Source organism: Pleurodeles waltl, chromosome 11 (assembly GCF_031143425.1).
Source record: "Pleurodeles waltl isolate 20211129_DDA chromosome 11, aPleWal1.hap1.20221129, whole genome shotgun sequence".
Lineage (NCBI taxonomy): Eukaryota > Metazoa > Chordata > Amphibia > Caudata > Salamandridae > Pleurodeles > Pleurodeles waltl.
This window is the reverse complement of record NC_090450.1, coordinates 952599883-952624376: the sequence shown is the minus strand read 5'-3', so window position 1 is coordinate 952624376 and position 24494 is coordinate 952599883. Positions and strand designations below refer to the sequence as shown.

The 24494-nt window shown below is 47.9% G+C and overlaps 1 protein-coding gene and 2 long non-coding RNA genes across 3 annotated transcripts in view; all 3 read left to right on the top strand.

The window, feature by feature from the left end:
- Positions 1 to 607: 607 nt before the first annotated feature.
- On the top strand, positions 608 to 1508 carry LOC138266402 (uncharacterized). Its single transcript, XR_011199501.1, has 2 exons — positions 608 to 922; positions 1358 to 1508. It is a non-coding gene; the product is annotated as an uncharacterized lncRNA (long non-coding RNA).
- Positions 1509 to 8397: 6889 nt separating this feature from the next.
- LOC138266401 (uncharacterized) lies at positions 8398 to 9298 on the top strand. The gene is made up of 2 exons (XR_011199500.1): positions 8398 to 8712; positions 9148 to 9298. It is a non-coding gene; the product is annotated as an uncharacterized lncRNA (long non-coding RNA).
- Positions 9299 to 16286: 6988 nt separating this feature from the next.
- MIF (macrophage migration inhibitory factor) overlaps positions 16287 to 24494 on the top strand; it is a 54619-nt gene continuing 46411 nt past the window's right edge. The window contains exon 1 of the mRNA XM_069215172.1: positions 16287 to 16502. Coding sequence (XP_069071273.1) covers positions 16335 to 16502 — 168 coding nt within the window. The 5' untranslated portion in view covers positions 16287 to 16334. The remainder of the gene's footprint in view (positions 16503 to 24494) is intronic.

The following is a 24494-nucleotide window of genomic DNA, read 5'->3' as shown; positions in this document are numbered from 1 at the left end:
AGCAGAACCCCTCACTAATCTGCTCAAGAAGTCCTGTCCCAACACTCTCACCTCACTCTCTGCAGCTGAACGACACAGTTTTGAACAACTGCAAATCGCCTTGACTACGAATCCCGTGTGATGCTGTCCAGATTTTCAGAAACCTTTCTTATTGCAAGCAGAAGCCTCCGATGTGGGGCTTGGGGTGGTTTTATCCCAAACTCAAGGTGATGGGTCCATACACCAAATACTGTATATTAGTCGAAAGCTCCTTCCAAGAGAGGTCCACTATCCCACAATCGAGAAAGAATGTTTAGCCATAAAGTGGGCAGTGGAGTCACTACGGTATTATCTCACTGGTCGGACATTTACCCTTGTCACGGATCATGGCCTCTCATCTGGCTCGCTCGCAACAAAGACACTAATTCTCATGTCCTGCGGTGGTTTCTTTCATTGCAACCTTTCTCCTTTCAGATCATACACTCATCGGGCAGCCAAATGACGAATGCGGATTTCTTGTCCCGCTATCCAACTCCTGAGCGTCATCTACTGCCGCTCTCTAGGGGGAGTGTCTGTGACGGGCCGGATTGGGTCGGCCCGCACTTTTCACCTACTTGTGCTGACGTTTCCCCTTCTGATCCGGAAGTGTTCGAACATCGCACCAATCAGGGCGCCCTACGTCAGCACCAGCGGGAAATCGGAAGTTTAAATAGCCCGGCATCGGGTTGTTGAGGAGAGAAGTTGAACAAGGAGAAGGAAGGAGGAGCAAACGAGGATGCGAGCGGTGGACCTAGAGAGACCACAGAGCAGTCCTTCCCAATTGGGGACGGGAGGAGGAAAGAGACCAGGATGTCGGTGGTCCCAATTGGGGACAGAAGGAGCAGACTCCGGGAAGCGGAGTCCGACATCCCGCCACGCTTCTGGAGAAGCGTGGCATCGTCAGGTGCGTGGAAGTGGCCTGGGCAGGGGTAGGGAGGATGGGAGGGTAATTATAGTGCGAGAATTGGCGGGGCACGTATTACAAGTGAAAAGTCCCGGGGGAGGGTGAGAGGGACTACAAGGAAGGGGTGTGAGCGAGATGAAACAAGAGCTGCGGTACTAAATAGAAAAGGGTAACGAGAAGTAATCAATGCAGAAAACAGTGCGCCAGAAAGACATAGGAGAAAACACCCAGATGTAAAGAAAAGAAAACAGAAAGACAAAAGAAAAGCAACCTCATAACAGAGAGGGAAAGGGCAGGAGAGGTGCAGACAGAGAGAGAGAGTGATACAAACCCAAAGACAAGAAAGAGACATCAGCTGAAAAGGGAAAGTCAGACACAGGAAGAAACAAAGGGGAAAACACAAACTCTTACTGAGACTGTTCTTCTTCTTCCCAGATGTGCTTCCCGAGAGACCTGAAAGAAAGGAGGAAGAGACTGTGAACCACTGCCTGGAGCAAATACCCGGAGAGTGAAAGAACAGCAAAAGAAAGCCATCCATTACAATATAACTCTATACTCAACCAATAAAATAACACTTACCTGTGTATCCGACGAGTCTTGCGTAGTTACTCGCGCCAATCCTGCAACACTCCTACTCTGTAGTGTTCCCTCTTCGGGACCTTCTTACATGGGCAATAGACAGCTGTGGTTCTGACCCACTTGCGGCTTGAGGCATCGCTGCCATCAGGCATGGTTGATAGGGTGTGGCACAGTGTGCCTTGAGAGTGTAGAACAATTTAATCCTAGAGTCTAGACCACAGTTGCAGCTTTGTGTGCTTCTGGTGCGGCCTTGCTTGCCTTGGACTTTTCCTGCTTGGGCTGTGTCCATCTGGCAGGATGGGACAAACAATGCGGTGTCTTTGGGACTCTCTGTCTCTTTAGCAGGTGACTCCCTGCGGGTTGCCCTACGTGCTCCATGAAGCTTCTACTCTTTTGTCGTGTTGCTGAGGCCTAGGTCAGAGCATTCTCCTCCCTTTCGGTGCTCAGCTCCTCTGGTTCTCTCTTCACCTCAGGTCCACTAGGCTTCAGGTAGGGCTATGGCAGGGCCGGTGGGGACTGTCCGCTACTGTGGTACTTCAATGGCACAACGTCCAAGTTGTGCTGCTAATCCTTGTCTGAGCGCCCTCTCATGGTGCTCTGACTGCCCCGCTGTGTGGAGACGACTGTGGAGCTTTCGTAGTAGGAGGCAGGCCAGAGCAGCAAAGCATCCCTGAGTATGAACAGCGTGGAGCTCGATTTGGGCCACCTGTAACTCAGTCTCGTGTGCCTCTCTTTGCCCCAGCTCACTTGTTCATCACTGTTGGGAAGTGGGGGTCCATACTGTAGGCATGCCTATACCGATTGCCCAACAAGCCTAATAGATTTTCAGGTTGCGACCGATTGAGTTAGTACTCACATTCTCTATTTTATTTAGCTCGGTCTGCCCTGGCTAAGCTCGTGCCCTTTTCAGGCACTGGTGAGGCTGCACGCCTCTTCTGTGTTTCGAGCTGGATCCTCCTGCCAATGGCGCCTTTAGCTGCATGCCACAGTCCCTTTGTGAGACTGAGGCTCACCCAAGCTAGACTGGCACTCAACATGAGAGCTTAATTCTTTCGCAGTTAGGCCTAGTTATGCTGCAGAGCTCCGTGCAGTACTGGTGCCCTCTAGTGGCCTCTGGCAGCATTGCACCCTGTTCATGTTCGCAGCGGCTCCGCTCCCAGACGTCTTCTTGCAGGTTGCAGAGGAGTTAGGATTTTCCAGCCTCTGAGGCTTCAGGTGAGCCAGGGGCGTATGAAGGGGGGGGGGAGGGAGGGGGGAGGAGTGGGTGCGAGAACGGGCGCTTGCCCACCTCCCATCCCCCTGTATTTAGGTACCGCCTGGTGTAACCAGGTGCAGTAGTCTTTTTTGGCGCCCCCCACGCCCCATGACCACCTCCTCAGATTCCTTCACTACCACAGGGAAAAGGTGCCCTCGTCGCTCCATAGCGCCCCTGTCACATACATTACTTTTGTTTTAAAGCGCTGGTAAGATCTGGCTAATCCACTTAGCTATCCACACATTAACCATCTACTACGCTACTCTATGGTGAGTTAAAACTGCCACTAGACAAAACCGCCGATCTCTCTGCCTAGCAAGACTATTTATTAATCAAAAGAGTTATGTTGACATTTTAATTGATTCTTGAAGGCTAGACGAACAAAACAACTTTTGTGCAGGAGGTTTTAAACCGCAAGTTTCGTAAATTATTCCTAAACACAGCTTTTTGTGTTTGCGCTTTTTGTGACAATGACTATGTCTCTGCCCTTTTTGACATTATCAAAGAGGGTTGGAGGATGGAGAATGTTAAAATTAATTTCTGCACAGGGCTCAATCGGGGACGGGAGGAGGGAAGAGACCAGGACGTCGGTGGTCCCAATCGGGGACAGAAGGACCAGACTCCGGGAAGCAGAGTGCGACAGCCCGCCACACTTCTGGAGAAGCGTGGCATCGTCAGGTGCATGGAAGTGGCCTGGGCAGGGAGGACGGGAGGGTAATTATAGTGCGAGAATTGGCGGGGCACGTTTTACGAGTGAAAAGTCACGGGGGAGGGTGAGAGGGACTACAAGGAAGGGGTGTGAGCGAGATGAAACAAGAGCTGTGGTACCAAATAGAAAAGGGTGACGAAAAGTAATCAATGCAGAGAACAGTGCGCCAGAAAGACATAGGAGAAAACATCCAGATGTAGAGAAAAGAAAAGAAAACAGAAAGACAAAAGAAAAGCAACCTCATAACAGAGAGGGAAAGGACAGGAGAGGTGCAGACAGAGAGAGAGAGTGATACAAACCCAAAGACAAGAAAGAGACATCAGCTGAAAAGGGAAAGTCAGACACAGGAAGAAACAAAGGGGAAAACACAAACACTTACCGAGACTGTTCTTCTTCTTCCCACATGTGCTTCCTGAGAGACCTGAAAGAACAGAAAGAAAGGAGGAAGAGACCGTGAACCACTGCCTGGAGCAAATACCCAGAGAGTGAAAGAACAACAAAAGAAAGCCATCCATTACAATATAACTCTATACTCAACCAATAAAATAACACTTGCCTGTGTATCCGACGAGTCTTGCTAGTTACTTGCGCCAATCCTGCAACAAGTGGTGTCAGAAGTGGGATTTGAAACACAACATAACGGAGGAGAAACCCACAATGGCAGACGTAATTGCTCAGCTGGCAGAGGGTCAGCGCCACCTTCAACTAATGTGGGAACAGCAAATGAAGGAAGCCAGGGAAGAACGAGAAGCCCTGCAGACCGCTCTCAAGAGCCAAGCCACAATAATGGCGAACAATCAACTGGTACATGAAACAGCCCTGGCAAAGCTCACGGACACCACATTGCACATGCGAAGGTTCATCCAAATGTGCCCAGCAGCGTACTGCAAAGGTACCAGGAACATGAAGACCCGGACTCCTTTTTCACCACCTTTGAGAGAGTTGCAAGCACTGCGAGTTGGCCGGAAGAGAAATGGGGACAGTATATCGCACCACTGCTTACAGGGCACCTACAAGCCACCTATCAAGCTATCAACCTCAGTGGTACTCTTCCCTATAAGGATATTGAGAAAACAATATTGGAACGGGTAGGGCTGGACAGCGTAAGCTATCGTTCCAGGTTCCGCCAACCCAAGTGGCAACAACAAGAGAATCCTCGCACCCTCTACTATAGGGTTCAACATGCGGCGGGGAGATGGTTGCATCCAACTGAAAAAACACGAGAAGAAATGTTCGACGTCATAGTTTTGGAACAGTATTTGGATGCATTACCCAGTACCACCCGTAACTGGGTGAGACAGCACCCGGGCCTGACTAATGAAACCGCTATTGATCTCGCTTGTGCAGATCACAGGGGCCCTGACTTCAGGGCTACCTCCAGTAGACATCCAGCCCCTTCCCCCATGCGCCCGACAGTAGTGAGAGGAATAACTCAAAGACCAATGTTATTACAGGGTCAAGACCGTACTCTATCGAACAACCCGTCAAACCCCAACTATCCAACCACTGGTCGTCAGTGTTACCACTGCTCCGAGTGGGGTCATATAGCCAGATATTGCCCGCATAGAAAAGATATGGAGGAACCCATGGAGATCGGAGTAGCGAAAGGGAGAGTCTTCTGGGCTGGTGGAGACAAACCTACTTACACTCTCCCTATCGTTCTCAATGGAGTTGAAAGGACAGAGTTGATCGATTCCGGGTGTAGCCAGAGTGTAATACGACAGGAATTAGTAGGACACGGACAAGTAATACCCCAGGAACAAGAGTTGATCGCATGTGTACATGGGGATCAAAGATATTACCCGGTCGCTGTAATACAATTGCAGTGGAGAGAAGAGAAAGACTCCCTAAAAGTAGGAGTGCTTCCTAGCCTGGAGGAAGATATCATCATCGGAACTGACTATAAGGACTTTTCCACCTTGTTAACCAAAGCAGGTCAGGAGCACGCCCTTAAGACTTGATGGGAGGAAGTACCCTTCGGGGCGGGCAAAGGAGTAAGTTGAACCCCAAAGGTAACCCTCAGTAGACGACAAAAAAGGGTCCAGCGGCAATACTATACGCAAAACCACAATACTCTGCCAGGTCCTACCCCAGAAGGAGCAAGTAGGGTGTGTACCGTTCCAGGGGACTTCCGACAGAGTCAACGAGACGACCCCTCCCTGAAAAACGCGTGGCAACAAGCCCTGAACCCGGAGGAGCATGTGGTAGGTCCAAAATTTCTCATACAAAACCACCCCTTATATAGAATACCGAATACAGAGGAAGGGCGGCAGAAACAATTGATAGTTCCCAGAAGTCACAGACAGCAGGTCTTACATCTAGCTCATGGGGATAATGGAGAGGGCCATCTTGGAAGGGAAAAAACTGAAGAGGCAATACTCCGGCGGTTCTATTGGCCCGGAGTTTTCGGGGACATATGTAAACACTGTTCTGACTGTCCAAAATGTCAATTATATAACCCATCTCCACACCGACCTGCTCCGCTCCAGCCCCTGCCAGTCATAGAGACCCCTTTCTCAAGAGTGGGCATGGATATCATTGGACCCCTTACTCCATCCAGTCGGGGACGTCAATACGTCTTAGTATTAGTGGACTATGCCACCCGTTATCCAGAAGCCATTCCCCTTCCTAGTATGCACACTAAAGTAATTGCCCAAGCAATGATTGATTTATTTTCCAGAGTGGGTTTCTCCAAAGAAATACTAACCGACCAGGGGACCCCTTTTATGTCTAAACTCATGGCAGAAGTAAGTAAAACACTAGGGGTGAAGCAGATCAGAACATCAGTGTACCACCCACAAACAGACGGTTTAGTGGAGAGGTATAACAGGACAATCAAATCCTTACTCAGGAAAAGTATTTCCGAAGGAGTTAAAGATTGGGAAAATAAATTGCCTCTAGTGCTATACGCTATTCGCACATACGTTCAGTCCTCTCTAGGGCAAAGTCCCTTTGAATTATTGTTCAGACGACCCCCTCCGACTCTTCTCAAAATGCTGGCCGAGCAATGGGAAGAAACCGAAGATGAGGCAAAAGACCTCTTGACATATACCAGGGAGTTGAGGGATAATCTCCATACGGTGTGGGAAGAAGCCCGCAACACCTTACGGGAATCCCACAGAAAACAAAAACGATGGTATGATACTAAAAGCGTGCTTCATAGTCTAAAAGTAGGGGACAAGGCCTTAATCCTACTTCCCAGCTGTGAAAACAAGCTACTGGCCCGGTGGCAAGGGCCATACGAGGTTATTGAGCAAATTAAACCCCCCACATATAAATTAGCCCTTCCCCACGGACAAGGCAGAGAACAAATATACCATATAAACCTCCTAAAAAAATGGCAGGAACCGACGGGCAAACAACCCATTCGGTATATCACCAATGTGGCCACAGACAAAATACCATATCTGTCCTTTCCCTCAAATCACCCTACTGAGGGGTCTTTTCCCCAGACGAATTCCACCCTCACTGAACCCTATCAGGGACAACTTACTCAAGTGATAGAGAAGTACTGTGATGTCTTTTCCAAGTGACCTGGACTAACGCAGTTAGCAGACCACCCAATACGAACAAAAAGAGATGCTATCTCCCGACAACGTCCATATCGTATCCAAGAAGTTAAAAAAAGCAGTTATAGAACAGGAGATCCAATCCATGCTTAAGGCTGGTATTATAGAACCCTCCAACAGCCCCTGGTGTTCCCCAGTGGTATTGGTTCCAAAACCAGACGGGAGTACCCGTTTCTGCGTAGACTATAGACGAGTCAACGAGTTAACATACTTTGATGCATATCCAATGCCACGCATTGACGAGCTCCTTGAGAGATTAGGCCAAGCCCAGTCTATGTCCACCTTAGACCTTACAAAAGGGTATTGGCAAATCCTGTTAAGAAAAGAGGACAGAGAAAAAACAGCATTCGCAGCCCCAGCTGGTCTCTATCAGTTCACGGTCCTTCCTTTCGGGCTCCAAGGGGCCCCTGCCACGTTCCAACGGCTTATGGATAGGATCTTACGACCCCATCACCAATATGCGGCTGCATATCTGGACGATATAGTCATATATAGTAACACCTGGAAAGAACAGTTGGGTGAGGTTTTGCAAGCATTAAGGGAAGCCCATCTAACAGCAAACACAGAAAAATGCAGGTTGGGATACACCAATATCAAGTATCTTGGTTATGTCTTAGGAGAAGGGCAGGTCCGTCCACAGGTAGAAAAAATAGGTGCCATCAGACAGATACCTGTACCACAAACAAAGAAAGATGTAAGAGCCTTCCTCGGCTTAGTAGGGTACTATAGACGGTTTATCCCTCAGTTTTCCACCAAAGCAGAACCCCTCACTAATCTGCTCAAGAAGTCCTGTCCCAACACTCTCACCTCACTCTCTGCAGCTGAACGACACAGTTTTGAACAACTGCAAATCGCCTTGACTACGAATCCCGTGTGATGCTGTCCAGATTTTCAGAAACCTTTCTTATTGCAAGCAGAAGCCTCCGATGTGGGGCTTGGGGTGGTTTTATCCCAAACTCAAGGTGATGGGTCCATACACCAAATACTGTATATTAGTCGAAAGCTCCTTCCAAGAGAGGTCCACTATCCCACAATCGAGAAAGAATGTTTAGCCATAAAGTGGGCAGTGGAGTCACTACGGTATTATCTCACTGGTCGGACATTTACCCTTGTCACGGATCATGGCCTCTCATCTGGCTCGCTCGCAACAAAGACACTAATTCTCATGTCCTGCGGTGGTTTCTTTCATTGCAACCTTTCTCCTTTCAGATCATACACTCATCGGGCAGCCAAATGACGAATGCGGATTTCTTGTCCCGCTATCCAACTCCTGAGCGTCATCTACTGCCGCTCTCTAGGGGGAGTGTCTGTGACGGGCCGGATTGGGTCGGCCCGCACTTTTCACCTACTTGTGCTGACGTTTCCCCTTCTGATCCGGAAGTGTTCGAACATCGCACCAATCAGGGCGCCCTACGTCAGCACCAGCGGGAAATCGGAAGTTTAAATAGCCCGGCATCGGGTTGTTGAGGAGAGAAGTTGAACAAGGAGAAGGAAGGAGGAGCAAACGAGGATGCGAGCGGTGGACCTAGAGAGACCACAGAGCAGTCCTTCCCAATTGGGGACGGGAGGAGGAAAGAGACCAGGATGTCGGTGGTCCCAATTGGGGACAGAAGGAGCAGACTCCGGGAAGCGGAGTCCGACATCCCGCCACGCTTCTGGAGAAGCGTGGCATCGTCAGGTGCGTGGAAGTGGCCTGGGCAGGGGTAGGGAGGATGGGAGGGTAATTATAGTGCGAGAATTGGCGGGGCACGTATTACAAGTGAAAAGTCCCGGGGGAGGGTGAGAGGGACTACAAGGAAGGGGTGTGAGCGAGATGAAACAAGAGCTGCGGTACTAAATAGAAAAGGGTAACGAGAAGTAATCAATGCAGAAAACAGTGCGCCAGAAAGACATAGGAGAAAACACCCAGATGTAAAGAAAAGAAAACAGAAAGACAAAAGAAAAGCAACCTCATAACAGAGAGGGAAAGGGCAGGAGAGGTGCAGACAGAGAGAGAGAGTGATACAAACCCAAAGACAAGAAAGAGACATCAGCTGAAAAGGGAAAGTCAGACACAGGAAGAAACAAAGGGGAAAACACAAACTCTTACTGAGACTGTTCTTCTTCTTCCCAGATGTGCTTCCCGAGAGACCTGAAAGAAAGGAGGAAGAGACTGTGAACCACTGCCTGGAGCAAATACCCGGAGAGTGAAAGAACAGCAAAAGAAAGCCATCCATTACAATATAACTCTATACTCAACCAATAAAATAACACTTACCTGTGTATCCGACGAGTCTTGCGTAGTTACTCGCGCCAATCCTGCAACACTCCTACTCTGTAGTGTTCCCTCTTCGGGACCTTCTTACATGGGCAATAGACAGCTGTGGTTCTGACCCACTTGCGGCTTGAGGCATCGCTGCCATCAGGCATGGTTGATAGGGTGTGGCACAGTGTGCCTTGAGAGTGTAGAACAATTTAATCCTAGAGTCTAGACCACAGTTGCAGCTTTGTGTGCTTCTGGTGCGGCCTTGCTTGCCTTGGACTTTTCCTGCTTGGGCTGTGTCCATCTGGCAGGATGGGACAAACAATGCGGTGTCTCTGGGACTCTCTGTCTCTTTAGCAGGTGACTCCCTGCGGGTTGCCCTACGTGCTCCATGAAGCTTCTACTCTTTTGTCGTGTTGCTGAGGCCTAGGTCAGAGCATTCTCCTCCCTTTCGGTGCTCAGCTCCTCTGGTTCTCTCTTCACCTCAGGTCCACTAGGCTTCAGGTAGGGCTATGGCAGGGCCGGTGGGGACTGTCCGCTACTGTGGTACTTCAATGGCACAACGTCCAAGTTGTGCTGCTAATCCTTGTCTGAGCGCCCTCTCATGGTGCTCTGACTGCCCCGCTGTGTGGAGACGACTGTGGAGCTTTCGTAGTAGGAGGCAGGCCAGAGCAGCAAAGCATCCCTGAGTATGAACAGCGTGGAGCTCGATTTGGGCCACCTGTAACTCAGTCTCGTGTGCCTCTCTTTGCCCCAGCTCACTTGTTCATCACTGTTGGGAAGTGGGGGTCCATACTGTAGGCATGCCTATACCGATTGCCCAACAAGCCTAATAGATTTTCAGGTTGCGACCGATTGAGTTAGTACTCACATTCTCTATTTTATTTAGCTCGGTCTGCCCTGGCTAAGCTCGTGCCCTTTTCAGGCACTGGTGAGGCTGCACGCCTCTTCTGTGTTTCGAGCTGGATCCTCCTGCCAATGGCGCCTTTAGCTGCATGCCACAGTCCCTTTGTGAGACTGAGGCTCACCCAAGCTAGACTGGCACTCAACATGAGAGCTTAATTCTTTCGCAGTTAGGCCTAGTTATGCTGCAGAGCTCCGTGCAGTACTGGTGCCCTCTAGTGGCCTCTGGCAGCATTGCACCCTGTTCATGTTCGCAGCGGCTCCGCTCCCAGACGTCTTCTTGCAGGTTGCAGAGGAGTTAGGATTTTCCAGCCTCTGAGGCTTCAGGTGAGCCAGGGGCGTATGAAGGGGGGGGGGAGGGAGGGGGGAGGAGTGGGTGCGAGAACGGGCGCTTGCCCACCTCCCATCCCCCTGTATTTAGGTACCGCCTGGTGTAACCAGGTGCAGTAGTCTTTTTTGGCGCCCCCCACGCCCCATGACCACCTCCTCAGATTCCTTCACTACCACAGGGAAAAGGTGCCATCGTCGCTCCATAGCGCCCCTGTCACATACATTACTTTTGTTTTAAAGCGCTGGTAAGATCTGGCTAATCCACTTAGCTATCCACACATTAACCATCTACTACGCTACTCTATGGTGAGTTAAAACTGCCACTAGACAAAACCGCCGATCTCTCTGCCTAGCAAGACTATTTATTAATCAAAAGAGTTATGTTGACATTTTAATTGATTCTTGAAGGCTAGACGAACAAAACAACTTTTGTGCAGGAGGTTTTAAACCGCAAGTTTCGTAAATTATTCCTAAACACAGCTTTTTGTGTTTGCGCTTTTTGTGACAATGACTATGTCTCTGCCCTTTTTGACATTATCAAAGAGGGTTGGAGGATGGAGAATGTTAAAATTAATTTCTGCACAGGGCTCAATCGGGGACGGGAGGAGGGAAGAGACCAGGACGTCGGTGGTCCCAATCGGGGACAGAAGGACCAGACTCCGGGAAGCAGAGTGCGACAGCCCGCCACACTTCTGGAGAAGCGTGGCATCGTCAGGTGCATGGAAGTGGCCTGGGCAGGGAGGACGGGAGGGTAATTATAGTGCGAGAATTGGCGGGGCACGTTTTACGAGTGAAAAGTCACGGGGGAGGGTGAGAGGGACTACAAGGAAGGGGTGTGAGCGAGATGAAACAAGAGCTGTGGTACCAAATAGAAAAGGGTGACGAAAAGTAATCAATGCAGAGAACAGTGCGCCAGAAAGACATAGGAGAAAACATCCAGATGTAGAGAAAAGAAAAGAAAACAGAAAGACAAAAGAAAAGCAACCTCATAACAGAGAGGGAAAGGACAGGAGAGGTGCAGACAGAGAGAGAGAGTGATACAAACCCAAAGACAAGAAAGAGACATCAGCTGAAAAGGGAAAGTCAGACACAGGAAGAAACAAAGGGGAAAACACAAACACTTACCGAGACTGTTCTTCTTCTTCCCACATGTGCTTCCTGAGAGACCTGAAAGAACAGAAAGAAAGGAGGAAGAGACCGTGAACCACTGCCTGGAGCAAATACCCAGAGAGTGAAAGAACAACAAAAGAAAGCCATCCATTACAATATAACTCTATACTCAACCAATAAAATAACACTTGCCTGTGTATCCGACGAGTCTTGCTAGTTACTTGCGCCAATCCTGCAACAAGTGGTGTCAGAAGTGGGATTTGAAACACAACATAACGGAGGAGAAACCCACAATGGCAGACGTAATTGCTCAGCTGGCAGAGGGTCAGCGCCACCTTCAACTAATGTGGGAACAGCAAATGAAGGAAGCCAGGGAAGAACGAGAAGCCCTGCAGACCGCTCTCAAGAGCCAAGCCACAATAATGGCGAACAATCAACTGGTACATGAAACAGCCCTGGCAAAGCTCACGGACACCACATTGCACATGCGAAGGTTCATCCAAATGTGCCCAGCAGCGTACTGCAAAGGTACCAGGAACATGAAGACCCGGACTCCTTTTTCACCACCTTTGAGAGAGTTGCAAGCACTGCGAGTTGGCCGGAAGAGAAATGGGGACAGTATATCGCACCACTGCTTACAGGGCACCTACAAGCCACCTATCAAGCTATCAACCTCAGTGGTACTCTTCCCTATAAGGATATTGAGAAAACAATATTGGAACGGGTAGGGCTGGACAGCGTAAGCTATCGTTCCAGGTTCCGCCAACCCAAGTGGCAACAACAAGAGAATCCTCGCACCCTCTACTATAGGGTTCAACATGCGGCGGGGAGATGGTTGCATCCAACTGAAAAAACACGAGAAGAAATGTTCGACGTCATAGTTTTGGAACAGTATTTGGATGCATTACCCAGTACCACCCGTAACTGGGTGAGACAGCACCCGGGCCTGACTAATGAAACCGCTATTGATCTCGCTTGTGCAGATCACAGGGGCCCTGACTTCAGGGCTACCTCCAGTAGACATCCAGCCCCTTCCCCCATGCGCCCGACAGTAGTGAGAGGAATAACTCAAAGACCAATGTTATTACAGGGTCAAGACCGTACTCTATCGAACAACCCGTCAAACCCCAACTATCCAACCACTGGTCGTCAGTGTTACCACTGCTCCGAGTGGGGTCATATAGCCAGATATTGCCCGCATAGAAAAGATATGGAGGAACCCATGGAGATCGGAGTAGCGAAAGGGAGAGTCTTCTGGGCTGGTGGAGACAAACCTACTTACACTCTCCCTATCGTTCTCAATGGAGTTGAAAGGACAGAGTTGATCGATTCCGGGTGTAGCCAGAGTGTAATACGACAGGAATTAGTAGGACACGGACAAGTAATACCCCAGGAACAAGAGTTGATCGCATGTGTACATGGGGATCAAAGATATTACCCGGTCGCTGTAATACAATTGCAGTGGAGAGAAGAGAAAGACTCCCTAAAAGTAGGAGTGCTTCCTAGCCTGGAGGAAGATATCATCATCGGAACTGACTATAAGGACTTTTCCACCTTGTTAACCAAAGCAGGTCAGGAGCACGCCCTTAAGACTTGATGGGAGGAAGTACCCTTCGGGGCGGGCAAAGGAGTAAGTTGAACCCCAAAGGTAACCCTCAGTAGACGACAAAAAAGGGTCCAGCGGCAATACTATACGCAAAACCACAATACTCTGCCAGGTCCTACCCCAGAAGGAGCAAGTAGGGTGTGTACCGTTCCAGGGGACTTCCGACAGAGTCAACGAGACGACCCCTCCCTGAAAAACGCGTGGCAACAAGCCCTGAACCCGGAGGAGCATGTGGTAGGTCCAAAATTTCTCATACAAAACCACCCCTTATATAGAATACCGAATACAGAGGAAGGGCGGCAGAAACAATTGATAGTTCCCAGAAGTCACAGACAGCAGGTCTTACATCTAGCTCATGGGGATAATGGAGAGGGCCATCTTGGAAGGGAAAAAACTGAAGAGGCAATACTCCGGCGGTTCTATTGGCCCGGAGTTTTCGGGGACATATGTAAACACTGTTCTGACTGTCCAAAATGTCAATTATATAACCCATCTCCACACCGACCTGCTCCGCTCCAGCCCCTGCCAGTCATAGAGACCCCTTTCTCAAGAGTGGGCATGGATATCATTGGACCCCTTACTCCATCCAGTCGGGGACGTCAATACGTCTTAGTATTAGTGGACTATGCCACCCGTTATCCAGAAGCCATTCCCCTTCCTAGTATGCACACTAAAGTAATTGCCCAAGCAATGATTGATTTATTTTCCAGAGTGGGTTTCTCCAAAGAAATACTAACCGACCAGGGGACCCCTTTTATGTCTAAACTCATGGCAGAAGTAAGTAAAACACTAGGGGTGAAGCAGATCAGAACATCAGTGTACCACCCACAAACAGACGGTTTAGTGGAGAGGTATAACAGGACAATCAAATCCTTACTCAGGAAAAGTATTTCCGAAGGAGTTAAAGATTGGGAAAATAAATTGCCTCTAGTGCTATACGCTATTCGCACATACGTTCAGTCCTCTCTAGGGCAAAGTCCCTTTGAATTATTGTTCAGACGACCCCCTCCGACTCTTCTCAAAATGCTGGCCGAGCAATGGGAAGAAACCGAAGATGAGGCAAAAGACCTCTTGACATATACCAGGGAGTTGAGGGATAATCTCCATACGGTGTGGGAAGAAGCCCGCAACACCTTACGGGAATCCCACAGAAAACAAAAACGATGGTATGATACTAAAAGCGTGCTTCATAGTCTAAAAGTAGGGGACAAGGCCTTAATCCTACTTCCCAGCTGTGAAAACAAGCTACTGGCCCGGTGGCAAGGGCCATACGAGGTTATTGAGCAAATTAAACCCCCCACATATAAATTAGCCCTTCCCCACGGACAAGGCAGAGAACAAATATACCATATAAACCTCCTAAAAAAATGGCAGGAACCGACGGGCAAACAACCCATTCGGTATATCACCAATGTGGCCACAGACAAAATACCATATCTGTCCTTTCCCTCAAATCACCCTACTGAGGGGTCTTTTCCCCAGACGAATTCCACCCTCACTGAACCCTATCAGGGACAACTTACTCAAGTGATAGAGAAGTACTGTGATGTCTTTTCCAAGTGACCTGGACTAACGCAGTTAGCAGACCACCCAATACGAACAAAAAGAGATGCTATCTCCCGACAACGTCCATATCGTATCCAAGAAGTTAAAAAAAGCAGTTATAGAACAGGAGATCCAATCCATGCTTAAGGCTGGTATTATAGAACCCTCCAACAGCCCCTGGTGTTCCCCAGTGGTATTGGTTCCAAAACCAGACGGGAGTACCCGTTTCTGCGTAGACTATAGACGAGTCAACGAGTTAACATACTTTGATGCATATCCAATGCCACGCATTGACGAGCTCCTTGAGAGATTAGGCCAAGCCCAGTCTATGTCCACCTTAGACCTTACAAAAGGGTATTGGCAAATCCTGTTAAGAAAAGAGGACAGAGAAAAAACAGCATTCGCAGCCCCAGCTGGTCTCTATCAGTTCACGGTCCTTCCTTTCGGGCTCCAAGGGGCCCCTGCCACGTTCCAACGGCTTATGGATAGGATCTTACGACCCCATCACCAATATGCGGCTGCATATCTGGACGATATAGTCATATATAGTAACACCTGGAAAGAACAGTTGGGTGAGGTTTTGCAAGCATTAAGGGAAGCCCATCTAACAGCAAACACAGAAAAATGCAGGTTGGGATACACCAATATCAAGTATCTTGGTTATGTCTTAGGAGAAGGGCAGGTCCGTCCACAGGTAGAAAAAATAGGTGCCATCAGACAGATACCTGTACCACAAACAAAGAAAGATGTAAGAGCCTTCCTCGGCTTAGTAGGGTACTATAGACGGTTTATCCCTCAGTTTTCCACCAAAGCAGAACCCCTCACTAATCTGCTCAAGAAGTCCTGTCCCAACACTCTCACCTCACTCTCTGCAGCTGAACGACACAGTTTTGAACAACTGCAAATCGCCTTGACTACGAATCCCGTGTGATGCTGTCCAGATTTTCAGAAACCTTTCTTATTGCAAGCAGAAGCCTCCGATGTGGGGCTTGGGGTGGTTTTATCCCAAACTCAAGGTGATGGGTCCATACACCAAATACTGTATATTAGTCGAAAGCTCCTTCCAAGAGAGGTCCACTATCCCACAATCGAGAAAGAATGTTTAGCCATAAAGTGGGCAGTGGAGTCACTACGGTATTATCTCACTGGTCGGACATTTACCCTTGTCACGGATCATGGCCTCTCATCTGGCTCGCTCGCAACAAAGACACTAATTCTCATGTCCTGCGGTGGTTTCTTTCATTGCAACCTTTCTCCTTTCAGATCATACACTCATCGGGCAGCCAAATGACGAATGCGGATTTCTTGTCCCGCTATCCAACTCCTGAGCGTCATCTACTGCCGCTCTCTAGGGGGAGTGTCTGTGACGGGCCGGATTGGGTCGGCCCGCACTTTTCACCTACTTGTGCTGACGTTTCCCCTTCTGATCCGGAAGTGTTCGAACATCGCACCAATCAGGGCGCCCTACGTCAGCACCAGCGGGAAATCGGAAGTTTAAATAGCCCGGCATCGGGTTGTTGAGGAGAGAAGTTGAACAAGGAGAAGGAAGGAGGAGCAAACGAGGATGCGAGCGGTGGACCTAGAGAGACCACAGAGCAGTCCTTCCCAATTGGGGACGGGAGGAGGAAAGAGACCAGGATGTCGGTGGTCCCAATTGGGGACAGAAGGAGCAGACTCCGGGAAGCGGAGTCCGACATCCCGCCACGCTTCTGGAGAAGCGTGGCATCGTCAGGTGCGTGGAAGTGGCCTGGGCAGGGGTAGGGAGGATGGGAGGGTAATTATAGTGCGAGAATTGGCGGGGCACGTATTACAAGTGAAAAGTCCCGGGGGAGGGTGAGAGGGACTACAAGGAAGGGGTGTGAGCGAGATGAAACAAGAGCTGCGGTACTAAATAGAAAAGGGTAACGAGAAGTAATCAATGCAGAAAACAGTGCGCCAGAAAGACATAGGAGAAAACACCCAGATGTAAAGAAAAGAAAACAGAAAGACAAAAGAAAAGCAACCTCATAACAGAGAGGGAAAGGGCAGGAGAGGTGCAGACAGAGAGAGAGAGTGATACAAACCCAAAGACAAGAAAGAGACATCAGCTGAAAAGGGAAAGTCAGACACAGGAAGAAACAAAGGGGAAAACACAAACTCTTACTGAGACTGTTCTTCTTCTTCCCAGATGTGCTTCCCGAGAGACCTGAAAGAAAGGAGGAAGAGACTGTGAACCACTGCCTGGAGCAAATACCCGGAGAGTGAAAGAACAGCAAAAGAAAGCCATCCATTACAATATAACTCTATACTCAACCAATAAAATAACACTTACCTGTGTATCCGACGAGTCTTGCGTAGTTACTCGCGCCAATCCTGCAACACTCCTACTCTGTAGTGTTCCCTCTTCGGGACCTTCTTACATGGGCAATAGACAGCTGTGGTTCTGACCCACTTGCGGCTTGAGGCATCGCTGCCATCAGGCATGGTTGATAGGGTGTGGCACAGTGTGCCTTGAGAGTGTAGAACAATTTAATCCTAGAGTCTAGACCACAGTTGCAGCTTTGTGTGCTTCTGGTGCGGCCTTGCTTGCCTTGGACTTTTCCTGCTTGGGCTGTGTCCATCTGGCAGGATGGGACAAACAATGCGGTGTCTCTGGGACTCTCTGTCTCTTTAGCAGGTGACTCCCTGCGGGTTGCCCTACGTGCTCCATGAAGCTTCTACTCTTTTGTCGTGTTGCTGAGGCCTAGGTCAGAGCATTCTCCTCCCTTTCGGTGCTCAGCTCCTCTGGTTCTCTCTTCACCTCAGGTCCACTAGGCTTCAGGTAGGGCTATGGCAGGGCCGGTGGGGACTGTCCGCTACTGTGGTACTTCAATGGCACAACGTCCAAGTTGTGCTGCTAATCCTTGTCTGAGCGCCCTCTCATGGTGCTCTGACTGCCCCGCTGTGTGGAGACGACTGTGGAGCTTTCGTAGTAGGAGGCAGGCCAGAGCAGCAAAGCATCCCTGAGTATGAACAGCGTGGAGCTCGATTTGGGCCACCTGTAACTCAGTCTCGTGTGCCTCTCTTTGCCCCAGCTCACTTGTTCATCACTGTTGGGAAGTGGGGGTCCATACTGTAGGCATGCCTATACCGATTGCCCAACAAGCCTAATAGATTTTCAGGTTGCGACCGATTGAGTTAGTACTCACATTCTCTATTTTATTTAGCTCGGTCTGCCCTGGCTAAGCTCGTGCCCTTTTCAGGCACTGGTGAGGCTGCACGCCTCTTCTGTGTTTCGAGCTGGATCCTCCTGCCAATGGCGCCTTTAGCTGCATGCCACAGTCCCTTTGTGAGACTGAGGCTCACCCAAGCTAGACTGGCACTCAACATGAGAGCTTAATTCTTTCGCAGTTAGGCCTAGTTATGCTGCAGAGCTCCGTGCAGTACTGGTGCCCTCTAGTGGCCTCTGGCAGCATTGCACCCTGTTCATGTTCGCAGCGGCTCCGCTCCCAGACGTCTTCTTGCAGGTTGCAGAGGAGTTAGGATTTTCCAGCCTCTGAGGCTTCAGGTGAGCCAGGGGCGTATGAAGGGGGGGGGGAGGGAGGGGGGAGGAGTGGGTGCGAGAACGGGCGCTTGCCCACCTCCCATCCCCCTGTATTTAGGTACCGCCTGGTGTAACCAGGTGCAGTAGTCTTTTTTGGCGCCCCCCACGCCCCATGACCACCTCCTCAGATTCCTTCACTACCACAGGGAAAAGGTGCCCTCGTCGCTCCATAGCGCCCCTGTCACATACATTACTTTTGTTTTAAAGCGCTGGTAAGATCTGGCTAATCCACTTAGCTATCCACACATTAACCATCTACTACGCTACTCTATGGTGAGTTAAAACTGCCACTAGACAAAACCGCCGATCTCTCTGCCTAGCAAGACTATTTATTAATCAAAAGAGTTATGTTGACATTTTAATTGATTCTTGAAGGCTAGACGAACAAAACAACTTTTGTGCAGGAGGTTTTAAACCGCAAGTTTCGTAAATTATTCCTAAACACAGCTTTTTGTGTTTGCGCTTTTTGTGACAATGACTATGTCTCTGCCCTTTTTGACATTATCAAAGAGGGTTGGAGGATGGAGAATGTTAAAATTAATTTCTGCACAGGGCTCATGTTTACTCCCTCCCCCCCCCCCCCCCCCCCCCCCCCCCCCACCCCGTTCCCTGTACGTTATGTCCGGCCTCCCTTTCTCGCCCAAGGCCTCCTCCCGCGGCCTTAGCTGTCTTGTAGCGCCGTCAGGCACACCTCTCCAGGCAGTAGAGCAAATGGCGAGACGGTGTCTGGGGTCCAGATTTAGAACCATCCTCGTCGCCAATGTAAAGTTGAGGACCCTAGACCCACATACTCAGTTAATGGGGACACAAACACTGCGTGCTTGGGTACTGAACTGGCAGAGGGCACGGTGAGGACGACAGAGGGAGCACAATCTGGTTTTGTGCACCGCAAAGGAACAATCTACCCTTGTGTGCCATGTTACCATGACAACGTGCCCTCCAGGCCCGGCGCCGGAAACTTAAATTCCTTAGAGCGGCAGTGCTGCACGCAAGGCTGATTTGGAGCGCCTCATGATCCCCAAAGTCCCGAGTTATGCATGACGAATTAATTTTAATGCGGTGACGTGGACCCCAGCATTAAAATGTGTGAGTCTAACTCCTGATCCATGGTGCTTGGCATGGCTGAACTCAGCACCACGAGCCCACAGCCCTGGTGTGGGCCACCAAGCAACTGTCACAACACAGTACGCAGCTGTGTGACCTTGTCTCACAAACAAGCCAAACAGGCAATAAAAATGGTTTTGTTAAAAAGTGTTGACACGTTACTAAAGCACTATAACAGATAAAATGAACACATAAGGTGCAACGTATATCATAGGTGTTGGGGAGTGAAAGAGTACCAGAATCACACCATGAGCAGTAGACGGACAATAGGATGAATCAATATGTGTGTGGTCCATGCTCCACAGAAAGAAAAGGAAGTGAAAACTGTCACGCACTGTCGAATTAGAAAGCAGCAAACAAGAGTGATAATTAAACCAATGAATGATAAGTAATGGGTGGGGTCATTTTTAGAGGTTTCAGGGTTTTTTAAAGAAACAATAGATTGTTGCACCCTGCCTGCAGAGGAGACCTAAAAAGAAAGGCTGTAACGATAATGAGATTTTAATGCAATCCCAGACTACTTCAGAGAGCTGGAAATCCAGAACGAAGAAAGAACAGCATTCATCACCATAAGAGTGGAGAGCAGTTACGCTCCCATAACGCACAGGACCCTCAGATCCATCTATAAAAACTCTCTGATGCCAATATTACAGCACATTTGTGACATGGGTACTACTCACCTGCAATGGGAACATAACACTACGATTCTACTTCAATAATTTATTACCATTGACTTGTGTTGTCACTAACTTTAATGAAAGGGAAGTTTTTCACCTCTTTTTTTGCTAGAATCATGGACTAACAAGGAGACAATTGTGCGCATTTTCTAGCTCGACATGAGTTAAAATTTGCACCTTGCTTAGAAAACTTGCACCATTCACATGTACATTATCCTACATAGACATGTTGTTTGTGATGGAAGCAAGGCCCTTTGTAAGAACCTATATTGTCATTTTCCCTTCAGTAGGTTATATTATATCACCAGCAGGGAGTGTTTGCAGTTTCTCCCTGCCTAGTAATCCCATCACTGAGAGACTGCCTCCACTGGCTAGTGACACTGCTTTCCATGCTCACTGATGGGTTCCTTGCTAGGGCATCTGTATCTTGAAAAGTAATTGACACAATGAGGCTGCTGCCCAGGAAGGACTTAGAGACTCCCCCAAATTCTTTTTCACTAGCAGCAGCAGGAGGCGTTGACTCTTGGTCCTTGAGCAGGGGTCCTCCTTCAAGCCTGTCTGGGTGAGCACCAGGTCCTGGGAAAGTCAGACTACTTTCCAGCACAGCAAGCAGGGGTGCAGGAAGGCCTGCACATAGTCACCGAGAAGAAGGTAAGGCATTTGGCCAGCAGCCAGTGGTCGAAGTGGACAGGATCCGTGCCCATACTTTTTAATTTCAGTAAAACATTTCCCCTACTTTTTGTTAAAAGACAACTGGTTTCTTCCGACACTTGGGATGCTTCATCTGAAGTGGAAGGCAGTGAGTCTTTTGTGCTGTGAAACTGAAGGAAGGACGGACAGCAGTACAAGAAAAAGATCTTCCCACATGGCACTTTCTTGCCTGAAAGAAATGTAAATGTGCACAACTGGTTAATCTGCAAATAAGAAGGCTGCTTAGATGCCGGTATAGGCTTTCATTAATGGAATCACTTCAAACTTTGTGATGACACAGATTTATTCTTTTTATGATATATTGCAGGGGTGTTACCAGCAGAGCTGTCAAGTGCATGCTTTTAATGGACAGTTTTTTAAAACAAATTTGCAGTAAATACTGTTTGGGTATTACTAAAATTTATATTTTGGAAGCACTTTTTCATCTTAAATCTTTTTGCACATTTTGTAGCAGCCTATCTTATATTATGTTTACATTAATGATTTACATATTCACAGTGCTTTCTATTACAGTCTAGGACTTCATAGCACTAAAAATACACAAATCACTATTGTCCACTGCACCAGGATTACGTCCTGTGGGTCTCTGGTTACATACACAGACATCTGCATTGAATCATGTAATATAGCTTTCATAATGAGCAATAGTGCATTAACCACTAATTAACTTAATTTGTATTTATTTTTCATTACATTGTGCGTCATTTTATATATTGTTATCTGAAGGTGAAACACCAAAAAAAAGTTCCAGAATATTTTAGGGTTTTATTTTGCCATGCCTTGACCTTGCCTCCATGCTCACGGACCACACCTGCACTTCAGGCAGGCAGTTCCCTTACATATTTTAATGTACTTTGACAGCTGCTCACAGCCCTCATTTGTTTATGCCTAGGAAAGGGGTGGGGTCTATGAGGGGATCTCGGGCCAGATGAATGTAGGTTTAGTTTTGCGATTCCCTAATAGCGATTTGCTAATAGGAAATCACAAACTGAGATGTATAACAGTGTGTTTAACACTGTTTGAGAATCCCAGTGGGGTCGCAAATGGCCTACCTCATCAATATTTATGAGGTAGGTTGCAATTTGCAACCCCACTGGGAATGGCCGCACTCACAGGGACGGTGGCCTGCTGGGGACAGCAGACCACAATGTCTGTGACTGCTTTTCAACAAAGTATTTATTTTTTTAAAGCAGCCCATGTTCCTTAAAGGAAAAAGGGATGCATGTCAAACAAAAAAATTAAAAGTTTTCTTTCCACTTTTTTCAGAGTAGGCAGTGGTCCATGAAAAAAATATTTTCGCATGCATTCACAAAGAGGAAGGGATCCCGTGGGGACCCCTTCCCGTTGTAAATGGATTAACACCGATTTGAAATTGGTGTTAACTGTGATTGTTTTGTGACCACATTCTCGGCCACAAAACAATCATATATACCACTGCGACTCGCAATGAGGTAGGGACGCCCTCGGGATGCCCCTATCTAATTGCGAGTCACAATCCCTATTTTGTGAGTTGGTAACTGAATACCGATGGGGATGGTACATCGTACCTGGACGTTTTGCAGTTGCAAATTATGATTTTCACCTTTTGTGACCACAAAAAGGCTTTGTACATCAATTCCCTGGTGTTTTCCAGTTAACTGGCATAGAAATGAGTTGTTGTAGATGGGAGAAAGTAGTTGTGTTTTCTGTTTAGCACCAACAGAGTATATTTAAACATACATGCCAACACTTTAAAAGTGGAAAGTGGGAGATTTATCAAATAAAATCGAGGGTATGTATTTTCCCCATTGACATACATTATAGCAGAGGCAGCTTTAGGCAGGAAACAGCTAAAATAAAGACATTTTTGGCTTAAAAAATCGTGAGTCTCCTAAGCTCAAGCCCGGGTTTTGCAGCAGGATAGTTCATCCGTGTGGTATACCAGGATGAAGTTGTGCAGGCCTATCAGTTTGGTGAAGAATAATATAGTGCCCAAAAAGTTGCTTAGAACTTTTTTATTTTATTTACCATTACACAGGTTGACTCGCGTACAAAAAGCGACCTGATGCTCTTCGCACATTGTATTTAACTGGGTAGTTCTTACTCCTGACTCCATCTTGTTGCTCAGGTTGTATGCATTGCAGCTTCTAGATGAGTTCTTGTAAGCTGGGTCTAACTGCCCAACAACAGCCCGGAAGTGCCTCTTTATTGCTTCCTGCCCTGCAGACACACACTCCCTCCCTTTATTTTGCTGGGTGTTCTGTAGAGCATGGCACAGTGTTACCATTCTCACTATGTAGGCAGCAGTGGCAGAGATTGGTGTATGGGTTTGCATATGAGGCACCCAGCGAGCAGAGTTGGCGGCCACTGAGGGTGCATGATCTGGTTCACACTAAAAGCCTGAGGTTTCTGCATAAATTGGTTTAAAGGACACGTTTGCTTGGAGACAGACTAACACGGGGTATGACCACTAGGTCGGGCGTCCTCTATTTCTATATGGTCTCTTAGGTCCTTTTTTTAATTGTACGTTGTGTTTTTTACTCATAGAGGATCCAGTTTCCAACGCCCACCCATATTCAAGCGGGGTTTGAATAGAGCGACTCAGCAAATTTTCTTTCCCTGGTCCTGAGAGGCAACCAACTTTATTTGGTCTAAATGCATTGCCCTTTATAATTTCACTGCAGTCTTGCTGGATAAAAACAACTCAGAACTGTTTAATTTAGACTGCAAGGTGCAAATAATGAGCGGAGGGCTCTTCGCCTGACTCCCTGCTGATGTTTGGTCTACCTCCAGGTGGATAATGGACTAAATACTTTGATAACCACCTGAACATATACAGACGTGCAGCAAGGAAAAAGGAACAGATTTTTATTTGTGTCATTTTTATATGGTGTACAGTGTGTGTATATATGTGTAGATTTATATGTGATTTTATATTTCTCAATTGGGTAAAGGGATATAACACCAAGAATACAAAATGAAATATGTACCTTTGCGATGGGCGTTGTGAATAAATTGACTATCCTGCTGGCTATACTGATATATTCAGACACACAATGATAACTGGTTATTTCTTTGTTAAACAAATACCACAGGTGTTGATTTACCCCCATAGCTTTTCATTGTGTTTCAGATTTCACATGTAAGCCCAGGATTTAAGGGGTGATTTGGGTACATTCCTGTGCTGTACATGGTCACTGCCACCTAAGAAATTTCCACATCCATTTAGCAAATCACACCCAATAGACATTTTCTAAGAGCCGAAGGATATTATAGTGTAACCGAAGGCTACGGTTCATAGACCAAAAATGTTCCAGCTGAGTATTAAAATATGTTCAGTATTGTAACTACAGATGTGTATTGGCTGCATTCCTCTGACTTGAGGATGGAGACCAGACACTAAAGTGAGAAAGAATGGACACAAGGCATCCTCCTTAAAATTCAATGTGGATCCTGTTAGGCAGGGGCTGCTGATTATTTGTTTTTCCTGAGCACTGCAGGTTTGGTACATGGTAAGTGTGAGGGATGGGGTTGCAGTTTCTTTTGTTCAGATGTGGAAGTAGGCAATGGCTTTCCTTATGCATGTTCGATTTCTGCTACAAGAAGGCTAAATGACAGCCAGTTGCAAGATCTTACACTTCATTGTGTCTGTGTCGTGGGTGATCCAGACTGGAGACAGCCCCAGTGCTAC